General features: G+C 45.1%; 1 protein-coding gene across 1 annotated transcript; it reads left to right on the plus strand.

Moving 5' to 3' along the window:
• Nucleotides 1–4,859: 4,859 nt before the first annotated feature.
• LOC119320755 lies at nucleotides 4,860–13,933 on the plus strand. The gene is made up of 2 exons (XM_037594707.1): nucleotides 4,860–5,961; nucleotides 13,749–13,933. Exons 1-2 carry the CDS (start codon nucleotides 4,860–4,862, stop codon nucleotides 13,799–13,801), a joined length of 1,155 nt encoding a protein of 384 aa, XP_037450604.1. The 3' UTR covers nucleotides 13,802–13,933.
• The last annotated feature ends 2,559 nt before the right edge of the window (nucleotides 13,934–16,492 follow it).

Genomic DNA, 16,492 nt, shown 5'->3' on the forward strand with positions numbered 1-16,492 from the left:
GGAAGATTAACTCCCAGTTGAATCAAGTGATTATTATACCCAGACATTTTGAGTATATGCTCACTAACAGAACTATTCTCCTCCATCTTGCAGCTGTAGAACTTATTGGAGACTTCATATCTCTCAATCCGGGCATTTGCTTGAAATATTAACTTCAACTCCTGGAACATCTCATATGCTCCACGACGTTCAAAATGTCGTTGAAGACCCGGTTCTAAGCCGTAAAGCATGGCACACTGAACTATAGAGTAGTCATCAGTTTTGCTCTGCCAGACGTTCTTAACATCGTCAGTTGCATCAGCAGCAGGCCTGGCATCCAGCGGTGCTTCCAGGACGTAACTTTTCTGTGCAGCAATGAGGATAATCCTCAGGTTACGGACCCAGTCCGTGTAATTGCTACCATCATCTTTCAACTTTGCTTTCTCAAGGAACGCATTAAAATTCAACGGAACAACAGCACGAGCCATCTATCTACAAACAAACATAGACAAGCAAAATACTATCAGGTGCTAAGTTCATGATAAATTTAGGTTCAATTAATCATATTACTTAAGAACTCCCACTTAGACAGACATCTCTCTAGTCATCTAAGTGATCACGTGATCCAAATCAACTAAAACATAACCGATCATCACGTGAGATGGGGTAGTTTTCAATGGTGAACATCTTTATGTTGATCATATCTACTATATGATTCACGCTCGACCTTTCGGCCTTCATGTTCCGAGGCCATATCTGCATATGCTAGGCTTGTCAAGTTTAACCTGAGTATTCCACGTGTGCAAAACTGTCTTGCACCCGTTGTAGATGGACGTAGAGCTTATCACACCCGATCGTCACGTGGTGTCTGGGCACGACGAACTTTCGCAACGGTGCATACTCAGGGAGAACACTTCTTGATAATTTTTAGTGAGAGATCATCTTAAAATGCTACCGTCAATCAAAGCAGGATAAGATGCATAAAGGATAAACATCACACGCAATCAATATAAGTGATATGATATGGCCATCATCATCTTGTGCTTGTGATTTCCATCTTCGAAGCACCGTCATGATCACCATCGTCACCGGCGCGACACCTTGATCTCCATCGTAGCATCGTTGTCGTCTCGCCAACTATTGCTTCTACGACTATCGCTACCGCTTAGTGATAAAGTAAAGCTATTACAGGGCGTTTGCATTTCATACAATAAAGCGACAACCATATGGCTCCTGCCAGTTGCCGATAACTTCGGTTACAAAACATGATCATCTCATACAATAAAATATATCATCACGTCTTGACCATATCACATCACAACATGCCCTGCAAAAACAAGTTAGACGTCCTCTACTTTGTTGTTGCAAAATTTTACGTGGCTGCTACGGGCTTAGCAAGAACCGTTCTTACCTACGCATCAAAACCACAACGATAGTTTGTCAAGTTGGTGCTGTTTTAACCTTCGCAAGGACCGGGCGTAGCCACACTCGATTCAGCTAAAGTGAGAGAGACAGACACCCGCCAGCCACCTTTAAGCACGAGTGCTCGCAACGGTGAAACCAGTCTCGCGTAAGCGTACGCGTAATGTCGGTCCGGGCCGCTTCATCTCACAATACCGCCGAACCAAAGTATGACATGCTGGTAAGCAGTATGACTTGTATCGCCCACAACTCACTTGTGTTCTACTCGTGCATATAACATCAACGCATAAAACCAGGCTCGGATGCCACTGTTGGGGAACGTAGTAATTTTAAAAAATTTCCTATGCACACGCAAGATCATGGTGATGACATAGCAACGAGAGGGGAGAGTGTTGTCCACGTACCCTCGTAGACCGTAAGAAGAAGTGTTAGCACAACGCGGTTGATGTAGTCGTACGTCTTCACGATCCGACCGATCCAAGCACCGAACGTATGGCACCTCCGAGTTCAGCACACGTTCAGCTCGATGATGATCCCCGGGCTCCGATCCAGCAAAGCTTCGGGGATGAGTTCCATCAGCACGATGGCGTGGTGACGATGATGATGTTCTACCGGCGCAGGGCTTCGCCTAAGCTTCGCGACGATATGACCGAGGTGGAATATGGTGGAGGGGGGCACCACACACGGCTAAGGAACGATCCGTAGATCAACTTGTGTGTTATGGGGTGCCCCTTGCCCCAGTATATAAAGGAGGGAGGGGAAGGTGCGGCCGGCCCCTTTGGAGTGCGCCTAGAGGAGTCCTACTCCCACCGGGAGTAGGACTCCCCCCTCTTGCCTTGGTGGAGAAGGAAAGGGGGGAGGGGAAAGAGGAAAGGGCCCCCCCTTCCTTGTCCTATTCGGACTAGGGGGGAGGGGGCGCGTGGCCTGCCCTGGCCGGCCCTCCTCTTCTCCCTTATGGCCCACTAAGGCCCATTAACCCCCGGGAGGGTTCCGGTAACCCCCCGGTGTTCCGGTAAAATCCCGATTTCACCCGAAACCTTTCCGATTTCCAAATATAGGCTTCCAATATATCAATCTTTATGTCTCGACCATTTCGAGACTCCTCGTCATGTCCGTGATCACATTCGGGACTCCGAACAAACTTCGGTACATCAAAACTTATAAACTCATAATAAAACTGTCATCGTAACGTTAAGCGTGCGGACCCTACGGGTTCGAGAACTATGTAGACATGACCTAGAACCATTATCGGTCAATAACCAATAGCGGAACCTGGATGCCCATATTGGTTCCTACATATTCTACGAAGATCTTTATCGGTCAAACCGCATAACAACATACGTTGTTCCCTTTGTCATCGGTATGTTACTTGCCCGAGATTTGATCGTCGGTATCCAATACCTAGTTCAATCTCGTTACTGGCAAGTCTCTTTACTCGTTCTGTAACACATCATCTTATTACTAACTCATTAGTTATAATGCTTGCAAGGCTTAAGTGATGAGTATTACCGAGAGGGCCCAGAGATACCTCTCCGACAATCGGAGTGACAAAACCTAATCTCGAATTATGCCAACTCAACATGTACCTTCGGAAACACCTGTAGAGCACCTTTATAATCACCCAGTTACGTTGTGACGTTTGGTAGCACACAAAGTGTTCTTCCGGTAAACGTGAGTTGCACAATCTCATAGTTGCAAGAACTTTGTATAAGTCATGAAGAAAGCAATAGCAACATACTAAACGATCAAGTGCTAGGCTAACGGAATGGGTCATGTAAATCACATCATTCTTCTAATGATGTGATCCCATTAATCAAATGACAACACATGTCTATGGTTAGGAAACATAACTATCTTTGATTAATGAGCTAGTCAAGTAGAGGCATACTAGTGACTATATGTTTGTCTATGTATTCACACATGTATCATGTTTCCGGTTAATACAATTCTAGCATGAATAATAAACATTTATCATGATATGAGGAAATAAATAATAACTTTATTATTGCCTCTAAGGCATATTTCCTTCACTCGACATCTTCTTTCTCTGTCACTAACACGACCTGCTCTTCCTTTCACTACGGATTGCATCCAGTCCACTAAACAGAGAGCTCCTATGCGCCGCTTGCTGCGGCAAATTGTCGAGCGGACGCACAGGTGCGTCTCCAGCTGGGCCGGCCCATTCACGCAACGCATTGTAAAAATCCCAAAAATCTCTACTTGAGAGAGGGATCGAACCAGGACCTCCATCTTTGTATGCATGAGCATAGCCATCGCGATAGACAAGCTTTCTTGGTTTGCTACGGCGTGCGGTCCTAAATGTAATGGAGACCCGAACATTTTCTCAACTTCCTAATACGAAAATTATTTTGAAAAGGTGTTTCTTAAAAAGAGAACACTTTCCAAATTTTAGAAGAAAAACTAAAAGGCTTGAACAAATTTTTGATAAACTGAACACTTTTTAAAATGCCGAACATTTCTTGAATTTAGAGAACAAAATTTTGAAATCGAGAACAAAATTTGAACATGAACATTTTTTTAAAGCACGGACATTTTTTTAATCTTGAGAACAAATTTTGAAACCAAGAACAAATTTGTAAGCGCGGAAATTTGAGAACAAAATTTGAACATGAACATTTTTTAAAGCAAGAATTTTTTTTTTATCTTGAGAACAAAATTTGAAACAGAGCACAAATTTGGAAGCACGGATTTTTTTTAAAAGTACGAACATTTTTCTTGAATCTTGAGAACAAATTTTGAAACGTAGAACAAATTTGGAAGCGCGAGCACTTTCTTAAAGCACGAACATTTTTTGAATTTGAGAACAAATTTGAAAAATCCTGAATATATTTGAAAGTGCAAACATTTTTTGAAAACCTGAACAAAAAAGTTGAAGTTCGATACATTATATTAAGTTCGAAAGTTTTGCTCTTTTTTGTGTAACGTGAACAATTTTTAAATTTTGAGAACAATTTTTAAAAAACTGAACATTTTATGGAAAGGCAAACAAAATTTGAATATTTTGAAAAAAGAGAAAAGAAAAAGGAAATGAAATAAGAAACTAAAGAAAGAAAACAAACAAAAAAACGAAAAAGAAGAAAAGAAAAAGGAAACAGAAAGGAATTTGAAAATCTAAAGAACAAAAAGGAAATAGAAAGAGAAGAAAAGGAATTGAAAAAATGAAATAAAGAAACAGAAAAACAAAGAAAGAAGAAAAAAAGAAAAAGAAAAAGAAAAAGAAAAAACGGAAAAACCGATGAAAGCAATCAGGGAACCTTCTAGAAAGTTCCCAAAACCGGATTGGGCAGTTGATAACGTATCTAAGTGGGCCGGCCCAGGCAGCGTCGCTCGGTTGGTCCCCTGTGCGAAGCGCCCGCATTTTGCCGCAGTGAGCGGCCAATAGGAAATTCCCACTAAACACATCCCGCATCGCATCGCGTCAGTGAGTAGGGGGCGAGATGAGCAGCCATCTCTCGTCGTCGGCGGCGGCGCCGCTGGAGGACGAAAACCTATTCCCCGAGATCCTACTCCGCCTCCCGCCGCAGCCCTCCTCCCTCCCCCGCGCCTCGCTCGTCTGCAAGCGCTGGTGCCGCCTCGCCTCCAACCCCGGCTTCCTCCGCCACTTCCGCATCCACCACCGCCGCAGCCCTCCCCTCCTCGGCTGCCTCGTCCAAGATCCCGACGGCATCTCCTTCCTACCTACATCGGAGCCCCTCAACCGTCTCCCGCCCGGTCGTTTCTCCTTGCAGTTCTTACTCAGCAACGGATTCACGCTACACGACTGCCGCCATGGACTCGTACTTATGTCCGACCAGATGCGGCGCCAGTTCGTCGTGTGGGACCCCGTCACCGGCGACCAGCACCGCCTACCGATTCCCCCGGGGTTCGATCCGAGGACGACCCGAATCAATGGGGCGGTGCTTCGTGCTGCGGGGGACGTCAAACACTTCCAGCTGGTCTTTGTAGCAGCATACAACCACGGGGTAGCAGCGGCGGCCGCCTGCCTTTACTCGTCGGAGACCGGCGTATGGGGTAACATCGTCTCAACACCAATTCCATTCGAGTCCGACCGAGGGTCCGCCTTATATCAGATGTTTACTTTCGGAACAATTTCTACGGAGCCCGCTGTGCTTGTTGGGGATTCCATTTACTGGATTCTTGCCAATTGTTCATCAGGCATCCTTGAGTTTAATTTTGAGATGCAGAGACTAGCTGCTATACGGGTGCCACATCTGTATAGAGATCACTTCAAGCTTATAAAGGCGGATAGTGGTGGGCTGGGTCTGCTCCACATATCAGACTTCACCATGCAAGTGTGCAATTACGATGGTGTTGCTTCATGGAGGCTGGGAAGAACTATTGAACTGGACAAATTACTTCCCCTGAATCCATACAAGGACAACATAATGTTAGGAGCGTTTGCCGAGGAAAATAATATGGTGTTCCTGTGGACATTGAACGGGCTCTATGCGATCCATCTTCAGTCATTGGAGGTGAAAAAGCTACCCGAAACCACCAACATATCTCACTACTATCCCTTTGAAAGCGTCAATACGACAGGTAATAGCATGTTTATATTGCTATTATATTACTAAGCTAACAATTCTAAGTAGTGTGTTGTCAATTATTTATATATGTTGCTTCTTCATTATATAGCGTATTGTTCTGTAGTGTTTTGTGTCGATGCTTCTGTGCCGGCATTTTATTTAATGGTTCTGAGCTAGAAAAAGATTATTTTGTAGCAGTATCTAGTTCAGTTTATGTCACCAGGTGACTGGCTGTCATTGTTCGACTGTGGCGTGGTTTCTCTGATTCAAGCAGAGGGGGTTGTGGTATCTTCTTTGTCGAAAATTATGTAGCAGCGTTGTTTTTGAATATTCTGATGTTATATTACTATTATTGTTACTACCATTGGACTATGTGGTTTAAGTCTAGCAGATTTTCTGCCTGTCAAGTTTAGCATATAAATATTCATACAAGAAAATTATCCGCATAATAATTGAAGTAAATTGCATTGTTGCCTGCTTATTCACATATGCAAGAACTTTATATGGTAGTGCTAGTGCATAGCTGCAGTCATTTTTTTCTCAAGATAAGATACATAACTGTTGGAAGTTGAAGACGCCAACATGAAAAACTAGAATGTCAAATGTACGTAGCTCAATTCTTGGGGTTGGAAACTTAATGTAGTTACATTTCTGTCATTCAACTTTGTTATTCCTGCTGACCTTCTAATATTCGTAAACCCATAATAGTGACTTGGTTTAAAATTTACGAAACAATTGTCCATTTTATAACTTAGGGAGAGTCCTTCTATGAGTGGCAAGTCCATTGGTGTCGGGGATATGCCCCGCGGCGTAAACCGGCCGGAAGGATAAACCGGCCGGACTTGGCGATTCACCGGCGACCTGCACAGACCAGACGGTTTACAGCTCATTTGTAATACCGGCAGGCGGGCCAGAGGAGCAACAAGATCCGGTGGCCTGTCTGGCGGTTCATGAAGGCCGGTTCAACTATGGTGGGCCGGTTTAAGAGGAAAGGAATATTTGCCTTACAAGGAGTTGAGACCAGGACTTGTATCCGGTTTGTATTAGAGATAGACTAGTCCTAATCCTAATAGGACTCCACATGTAACCCGCCCCTTCAACATATATAAGGAGAGGCAGGGCTCCCCAATAGGGACAAGCTACAAGCAAGAAGAAACAATTGTAGGGCTAGACACAAAGAGGAGAGCCGGTTTACGGCGACTCCCTCGTGATGATAATGAGACCTAGCCTCAAACAGCATGTAGGGTTTTTACCGGATGATGTTTCCCGGGGCCCGAAGCTATCTAAATCCTCGTCTTGTGTGTTGATCCGCCCTGCGTCTCTCATCCCACTCAACCCCTCTCAAGTTGCCACATAGATGCGTTGGCCTCGCGACTAAGTCCTTACACAAGGACATCTGCCGTGACAAATCCACGACAGTTGGCACCCACTGTGGGGCTAGCGCACGGTGGTGATGAGTTCTTAGAGGGATTTTTCTAGGGTTTGAGAAGCTTAGTATTTTGAGAAGCTTAGTATTTCGTCGGATGAAGAAGAACCGGCACAGAAGTTCATGTCGTTGACGAACAGTCAAAGCGGCCTATTCAATATTCAAAGATCAAGTGGAGATTAGGGCTGCATAAGTTCAAGCGTTGTAACTCGCCGAGATCGCAGGGATGTTTCCGCTGAAGCCAAACTGTTGCGGCAGTCAATCAACACTGTCGGCAGTTTTCCGTTACGGGATCGGTGGCCATACCGGATTGCTACGATGTATTCAGTCAATGGTCCAACCGGCCAGGTTATTTTTACTCCACGTAGAGAAATCCTAAGCTACAACTCCCGAAAGGTCAATGGTTGATCCTACTACTTTGAGCGTGGAGGCCAAATCAATTCCAAAGGACTCCCATAAAAGCGATTTACCCACGGACTCGGACGCCTCGGTTGACCCGCCCGATTGCCAGCTGTGGCCTTGACCCGGAGCGCCTCCGCCGTTCTCTGTGTTAATCCGCCTTCGAGACGTCGCGTGCCTGCTGCCGGTTCACCACATGGCCGGTTGCCGTTGAATTGCCGCCGCTTTGTCGTTTCGCCTCCGCGTCGCCCTTGCCTCGCCCACGTGGCCTTGGTTTACACCGGCTCCGGTTCAGCCGTGCGCAATCGGTTTCGCGCCAAGCCACTGGTCGCCGTTGTCGAGGCCGCGGACGCCGCGGTACTGCTTTAGTGCGCCTTGTGCTCTGTCGTGTACAACAAGTACGGAGTAATAAATCTTCAGATGCCTACGACTGCAGTCCTTGCACATTAGTTGCAAACAGTGATTATGACATCGGCAGATCGTGGTTCAAGAAAGCAAAACTACTGGTCAATTAGGTGACTATGGATATTATTGCTATTCGTACAATTCTCAAGAGATTTGACAAGTGCATGGTTCGGTTAGTGGTAGATGCAAGCTGAGCACACTAAATGGTTATTCTGCTACTGATCGATGGTCAATAATTATTCAGCAGCACCGGGTGTGAAAATTCCTTGAAGACAGCAGCTCTGCAGCTGGGTGGAACAATTGGTGTACCGGGCAAGCTCACGTATACCAGTATATTTTTGAACACGAAGCCGTGTTAAACATCAATAAGTGAAGGATGGAAGGATTTTTTAAAGATCGTTTAGCGGAAAGCACCTGCTTAATAGGCATGTTCGAGATATCAATCTTGTTGGTGGCAGCGTCCTAGGAGTTTCTCATAACAGCGCAAAGATTTTTAGATAGTATCAACGGCATCCAGGCAGGAGTTTTTGACATGCTCTTGACACTTGATGAAGTGGGGCTCATGATGGGGCTGATGTGATACATGCCAAATGACAAAGGAGAAAATTGAAAGTGCCGATTATTGGTCTCTCAAAACACGGTGGATAATAACATGCTACTGATAAACAAGACATTTGGATTTGATACTGCAGTGGAGACAATATAAAAGAGTTATCAATTCTGCATATATTGAGGAACTGTCAAACATCAAAGACTGTCACATGGGATCCAAAGGAAAAAATACGTACGAGCCCACAGGACCCTAGTAGCACAATTGGTGTTGCTAGTAGAAGTAAACAGTGGCAGAAACAGAAGTCTCCAATCGGTTATGAGGAATCAAGTGAACGGATGGATGATTAAAAGTGGAGGCATGCAAATTCCTCTAGTCAGGATGGTTTGTGTTGGCCTCTACTTCCAGTATTATCCAGCATCAGTTCCCGCATTCATCTAATAAAAATAGAAGGTGCTATCAGTTTTATTTATTTTAGCACATATTATTTTCGTTAAAGAATGATTACTCTGGTCTGTATATTTTTTATATGCAGGATAATTATTCACTACAAAGGTGATTTATGCCGCGGGTATGGAGTGCACACAAGCAACATTTTGCACCGGCGCTCGTCCGTGTCATGCAGCTGGACGGATATGTGAGCCAATCACCGCCCCCGCTACATCAACACACGTGACTGGCTCGTTGTCCGCGCCGCGGCCGACTCGCCCGTGTATGTGCCGTTTGCAGCGCCATGGCCAACTCTTTCATCCGTGCCGGTTTGCAGTGCCACGGCCAACTCTCCCATCCGCACCACCTTACAACGCCACGGACGACACGCCCGTCCGCCCCCGCGGCCGGTTCACGTGCCGGCTTACAACAAGGAGGACAACTTGCTCGTCCACACCGGCTTACAACACCCCGACTGACTCATCTGTCTGCTCCCGCGGCCGGCTCGGCCGTGATTGATTTCAGCATCACCATGGTGATCATCAACTCCGCAGTGATTATTTCTGGCCTGGCACATCAGGTGATATTCATTTAAAATATATTTTATTGGCACATATTATTTTTTTGCCAAAGAGCAGTTTATCTTTGCCTTGGTCTGCAATATTGTTGATGCAGGACAATTATTCACTACATCAAAACGACGCGGTTAACTTGCCCATCCGTGCCGGTTTATAACACCAGTACCGATTTCCCTGTCCATGCCGGTTTATAATGCCGCGGCCGACTCATCTGTCGGAGCCGCCACTGATGATGCGGTCGTCCCTGCTGTCCGTCTCTCGTGGCCTGGTCTACGTCGACATACCGGGCCGCACCTGTTTGCATGAGCTGTTTATTGGGTGCACAAGTCGCCGTCACTACAGTTTGGTTAACTTCAAATCACCAGTTGGAAGGAACCATTGGCCGAGTTGCTGACACGGCTCATACCGGATCATTTATAACCCGCCGCAGTCACCTCAACCTTCTGTGGATTCACATCATGCTATTAACACCAATGATATACAACTTATGCCGGTTTACATCACGGTCATATATGGAGAGTCTCAAGCCAACTCCTCGAGTCACCTTTGAGACTCGGGGGCTACAATGACATGACTCAGCAAATCTTGCCAGTTTCAGCAAATTTAAGAACCCCGGGACGATGGAGGGAAAGATAACCCGGTCCCGGAGGCTACTATTATTTGAAGGCCGTCAGAAAATTTCCGGCTTAGAAAGTATATGACAGTTACAAAATCCCGGCTCAATGAAGAAGTTCCGGATCATCAGAAAGGATTCCGGTTTACAATCCGGTTCAAGGGAAGTCAGTCTCACTGAAGCTCTCAAATATCCGGTTTACAATCTGGTTCAAGGGGAATTTGTCTCGCACGAAGCTTTGAAGCTCTCAAATCCGGTTTAACAATGTCCGGTTCAAAAAGGAATTAATTTCTCGCAAGTTCGAGTTGAAAGGCCGTCAGAAAATTCCTGGCTGAAAATGAAGATTCCGGTTTGCAATCCTGTTTAAGGGACGTCTGTTCTCCCACAAAGCTTTGAAGCTCTCACTATCCGGTTTAAGATCCCGGTTCAAGAAGAATTTATCTCTTGCAAAAAAAGTTAAAAATTACCAAAGAGGACCTGCTGCCATGATGCGCGGTTCAAACATGGGTATCCTGCCTTATTGGCCTAACATATTATTGATCACATGGGGGCTTCTGCTTCATAAAGCGGGGTCTCTGTTCTTTTTTACATCATGCGTGGTTACACGGAGGTTCTGTCTTAAAGCGGCCTCCGGTTTACCCCTTGACATTTGTTTTTTATATATCACTGGGGGCCTTGGTCGTGTCCGAACCAACGAACACCCTTTGATAGGCGACAGCCACCAGATCATTTGGGGACATGGTCAAGTCTGAACCAGTCACGCCTCTTGGTCGGCCTAAGGCCACAAAATCACTTGGGGGCATGGTCGAACCCGAACCATTGCCACGCCTCTTGATCTGGCATATATGCCATGAATTATTTGGGGACCTGGCTGACTTGAATCATTGTCACTCCTATTGGGGGCCTTGATCCTGTCCGACCATGGTAATACCATCTGATCAGCTCAGTATAGCATATTTTTGCAAACAATTTTTATCATTGCTTTTGCTTCCATATTTTTTCATAACTGTTATTTGATTTTTGTTGCATTTTTTAAACCGACAACGTTGTTAATCCGGTTCGACTGTCAATTACAAATTGACAGAACATGGTCAAATCTTAATCCGGAGGCCATCTGCCCGGTTTGATTTTCTGTTACCATCCTATTATGGAGTAAACCGGTGTTTATCAACCCGGCTTGACTTTCAATTACAAGTTGTCAATACAGGATCAAGTTATAATCCGGAGACTATCAGCCCGGTCTGGTTTGACTACGAACCGCCAGTATTATATATGGTTAAACCGGTGTTTATCACAACCCGGTACGGTTTATCATCAACCGGCACAGTATGAAAGGAGTTATCATTACTCAAGATTGGGGTTATCACTCTTACTACAAAAAATTGGTAAACCAATGACGTGATTCAATATCACAGGACACTTTAAACTTGTTGTATGCAGAGACAGGTTGAATAAAGCATGATGATAAATTATCCGGTGTTTATTAAACTGGCCTGGCTTTAAGACGATAAGTCGCCAGTATATGATGGAAAATTATCCGGAGTTTATTAAACCAGCCGGGCTTTGGACTATACGTCGCCAGTATATATTTGGATTGCGCCATTGGAATCATGCGCTTATAAATGATTGGGTTATATTATTCAAATAGCCAAATTTGGCTGAATTTTCATTATGATATTGGATGAATTTTTCATACCGGATTATATTATCTTGAATAGCCAACATGGCTTGGATTTTTATGGTTATTAGTAACCGGTATTATTGAATTTTCAAAGTCGCTTTAGCGCAACAGTTATTATTTTATCAAAGGATATGATTTATTCTACAATGGAAGGAATAGTCCCGAGTCGCTGCAGGCTCACGACCCGGCACTTGGGGGCTACATTATTCAAATTGAGATTACATGCAAGTCTCATGTCGCTGCAAGCATGCACCATGGCACTTGGGGGCTAATGCAAAGTAATTTTCTGCTTATATTATTGAAGACCCGACTCATCACATTATAATGAGTCGGCCCTTGGGGGCTACCACTTGCTCCCGACATTTTTTGGCAATGATAAACCGGCAAGTTCTGCATCTTCAAGCCGGTTGAATATCATATGAGTATTTCAAGACCAATAATTCTTAAACCGGCGCTTTGGAAGCCGACTCAAGTGGATTATTCTTCACAATATTTTTATATGAGAAACCAACGTCAGCAATTTAAAGTATGAAGCTGGTTATTAACCCGGATTTTCTAGGAGGAAATGACAAGGACTTAAGGACGATCAGCATAAGTTTACCATGGACAAATCCAAGCTAAACTTGGGGGCTAATGTCGGGGATATGCCCCGCGGCGTAAACCGGCCGGAAGGATAAACCGGCCGAACTTGGCGATTCACCGGCGACCTGCACAGACCAGACGGTTTACAGCTCATTTGTAATACCGGCAGGCGGGCCAGAGGAGCAACAAGACCCGGTGGCCTGTCTGGCGGTTCATGAAGGCTGGTTCAACTATGGTGGGCCGGTTTAAGAGGAAAGGAATATTTGCCTTACAAGGAGTTGAGACCAGGACTTGTATCCGGTTTGTATTAGAGATAGACTAGTCCTAATCCTAATAGGACTCCACATATAACCCGCCCCTTCAACATATATAAGGAGAGGCAGGGCTCCCCAATAGGGACAAGCTACAAGCAAGAAGAAACAATTGTAGGGCTAGACACAAAGAGGAGAGCCGGTTTACGGCGACTCCCTCGTGATGATAATGAGACCTAGCCTCAAACAGCATGTAGGGTTTTTACCGGATGATGTTTCCCGGGGCCCGAAGCTGTCTAAATCCTCGTCTTGTGTGTTGATCCGCCCTGCGTCTCTCATCCCACTCAACCCCTCTCAAGCTGCCACATAGATGCGTTGGCCTCGCGACTAAGTCCTTACACGAGGACATCTGCCGTGACAAATCCACGACAATTGGTATCAGCTTTTAATTTAAAAGCTGAGTTCATTTCATATTTTCAGCCTAGATTCATTTACAGATAATCATAATCTGAATTGTAGGTGATCACTTCTGATGTTAGGATTTATAATATGAGCATATTTATGCTGTTTGATATGTCGTGAAACGAGCTTAAAATAGTTATAGACGACTTCTCTTTTCTGATTAGCTAACAGTCTGAGGCTGGATGTTTTTTTATGGCATTAATGAGTATATGATGTTTTGAGGGATATTCCTCGGAAGTTGACAATATGTGTGGTTTTAACTACCGTTCCTAATGTTGTTTCAGCTTTCAACCCTGAGATTTTTTTTCCTTCCTAAAATCACACCCATAGGTTTATTTGAATATCTCCTTGATGCCTTCTCATATCTACTTGTTTTGTTTTGGAATATCATTGATTATTTGACTTCTTATCCTTCTGGAAACAGATGTTGGCGGGGAACATGGTCGAGCTGAACTTTTTGCACAATGCATAAGATGACTAGCTGGTCAGATACACTATCATGATGTATTGGTTGATCAGGTAAGCTTATCTTCTGCATGTAAGTTGAGGTATCTGATGTAATTTTTGTTGCAACAGATACTGCTTTCCTTTTTACAAGCACCAAATGGAAAGAGAGGACTCCAAGATTCTCTATATGAGCCTTTAATAAACTGTTGGTCACGTGGCTATATCCTGTCATGCTCTCATGTCCATCTGCTTCTTGGATCTTTTCTGTATGTCTTGCTACCTCATCCTCTCCCCAGAAGCGTTCCATTCCCTTCGTCATGCCTTCACCCAGCTACTGGACATGCCCTTTTGCCTTCACTCCCTTCTATCGTACTGCCTTGTTGTCGGCTTACTTCCTCCTTAGTACTCCTCCAATTTCTCAGATAGTGCGAGTGCTTCTCTCTCTAGCTTCTCAGATGACCCGATGACATGGGACCCTTCCTCATTCCCTATATTTGCAAATGTTCGTGCCTGCTCATATATGAGAATGCTGTCATACTAAATTATAGTACAATGAACTACTTTTCCTTCAATATGCTTTGCGGATATTTCTCGGTCTCACATTTACTGGTCGCTGCATGTCGTGCGATGTTTTATGTGGCTATGTGTCTATAAAGTATGATTTGTTTATTGTCCCTCTATGCTAGTAATTTGTAACTAAAAACACCTGAACGTTATGGCTTCTAATTTCCTTTTGTTAACCCCAGACTTCTAGCTATGCCTTTTCACATTGCACTTTACCTATCAGATTGTTATAATACCTAGTGCTACATTTTGGATTAATATTCTAGGAGCATGTCCTCGTTGGATGTTATACTACTATTTATCGTTTTGCTTGTGGTGATTAAAGTTATATGGACAATATGATATTCTTAGGCTGTTCGCTTAAGATTTCCTCGTCATATCTTGTAGTTTTATTGATTTCGCTCTCATATATAATTGGTCATTTATATTATAGTTTGTTTTATCCAAACTAAATGTTACAATTGCAATGTTGCAATGGCTTCTCTCCATTCTAATTCCATCCCACTTTTATTCTAAAACTGACCTTTAATCCTACACAAAGTTAAAACAAACCATTGTGACAGATATTGTAGCCATCATATTACCATTAATTACATGGCAAGAGAAATGATGAAATGAGTGTAGCCATCAAATTACCATTAATTACATGCCAAGAGAAATAATGAAACAAGTGCCTACAAGTGCTTCAGGAGGAGATGATCTGGAAAAGACACATCTTCAACCTCCCGTAGGACAATCTTATGATGGACAAGTACATTTGCCATTATGACAGATCCTCACAGGAGCTTAGATTTGCCTTTGTCGCATTCCAGACAGCGACTAGTTTCTTCTAATTTAATTACCATAGATGCTTAATAATTTGTATTGAACAGATGGTAAAAATTTACATGACTAGATTCAACACAAATTGCATACTTTAATATTTCATATCATTATTATCATTAAAAATTGCGATTGAAGTTTTGTCATTTTTGCAGTACATAGGTTTTAAAACTAACTTCTGTTTTGGACCGATGTGGTATGCACATATAACTCCTCTCTCCCTGTCACGTCGACCCCATGGGCGACTGGGGAAACCCTAGTGCGCCACCAGCTAAGCCCCCCATCCTCCTTCCCTCCTTGCCGCCGATGGCGACGGTTCCCTCTGCTCAGGTGATGGTGGCACGGGGCGTCTTGCTCGGGCTGCGGTGCGGCGTAGGCATGGGGCGCGGCAGTGTGGCCTCGTGGATTGGCGGTGGGGCTGTCGGCTCATGGTGGCGCATAGAGGTTCTCATGGTGGTTGGCAGCTGGTCGTATGAACCCAGTATCTACAGCTGTAGGTGGTGGTGCTCCACTGTGCGGGCGGTCGCAGGACTGGGTTTGACGGAATGTGGTGAGCTACGTGTTGGGTGCGTGGTAATGGCGTGAAGTCGAGCCCCGGTGTACTCGATCTTGACACTCCGATGGTTGTTTGACTTCTTCGGGCGCTTGGGTGTCCGCGTGGTTGGGTGACTTGAAGCGTCGCCCTTGTTGGCACGTAGGAGAGGGGGCTTGGGCTAGGCCATGGCTAGTGGAAGATATGGTGGTGTGGTGGGTCTAGGGTTAGGTTGCAGGGGGCCTTGAGGGTTAGACCAGATCCAGCCCATGGAGGCCCACTGCTTCGGTGGCCTGTCTATTTGGGCTGCCTCGACATTGATGCTGGTTGACCCCAATGGTCCATGCTCCCGGTCGAGGTAGGGCCCCGTGTGAGTGGACTTACATTGAGGATGTCCGATCCTGACCGACAGACAATGGTTCTGCTCTGATGTTGTCTGTGTTCGACTTCTTGGATCTCAATTGCCGTGCTGCTTCAATGGTGGTGTGGTTTCGTCTTGCTTGCTGGGCGACGGTCGATGATGATCAGGCTACATGTGTGGCTCTGCGGCGTGCAGCGTGGCAGCGGTGGTGGCCCCACTTCTTGGCAATGGGGTAGCAAGGGGAGGGGTGGCGAGTGGCCCTCGTGTCGTCGTGGCTTGGGCAGCGGTGATCCCTAGTCTGGATCTGGTGACCTGCGCGGGCGGTCGTGCCCCTTGTGGGTTGGGTTGGCAATCTTGACACTGTGGGTGGCACTTGTGTGGGTCCGAGCGAAAGCTCTGCGCACTGACGCCAACAACGGTGGCACTTACAAATGTCGCTTCC

The sequence above is a fragment of the Triticum dicoccoides genome, chromosome 6B, assembly GCF_002162155.2.
Source record: "Triticum dicoccoides isolate Atlit2015 ecotype Zavitan chromosome 6B, WEW_v2.0, whole genome shotgun sequence".
NCBI lineage: Eukaryota > Viridiplantae > Streptophyta > Magnoliopsida > Poales > Poaceae > Triticum > Triticum dicoccoides.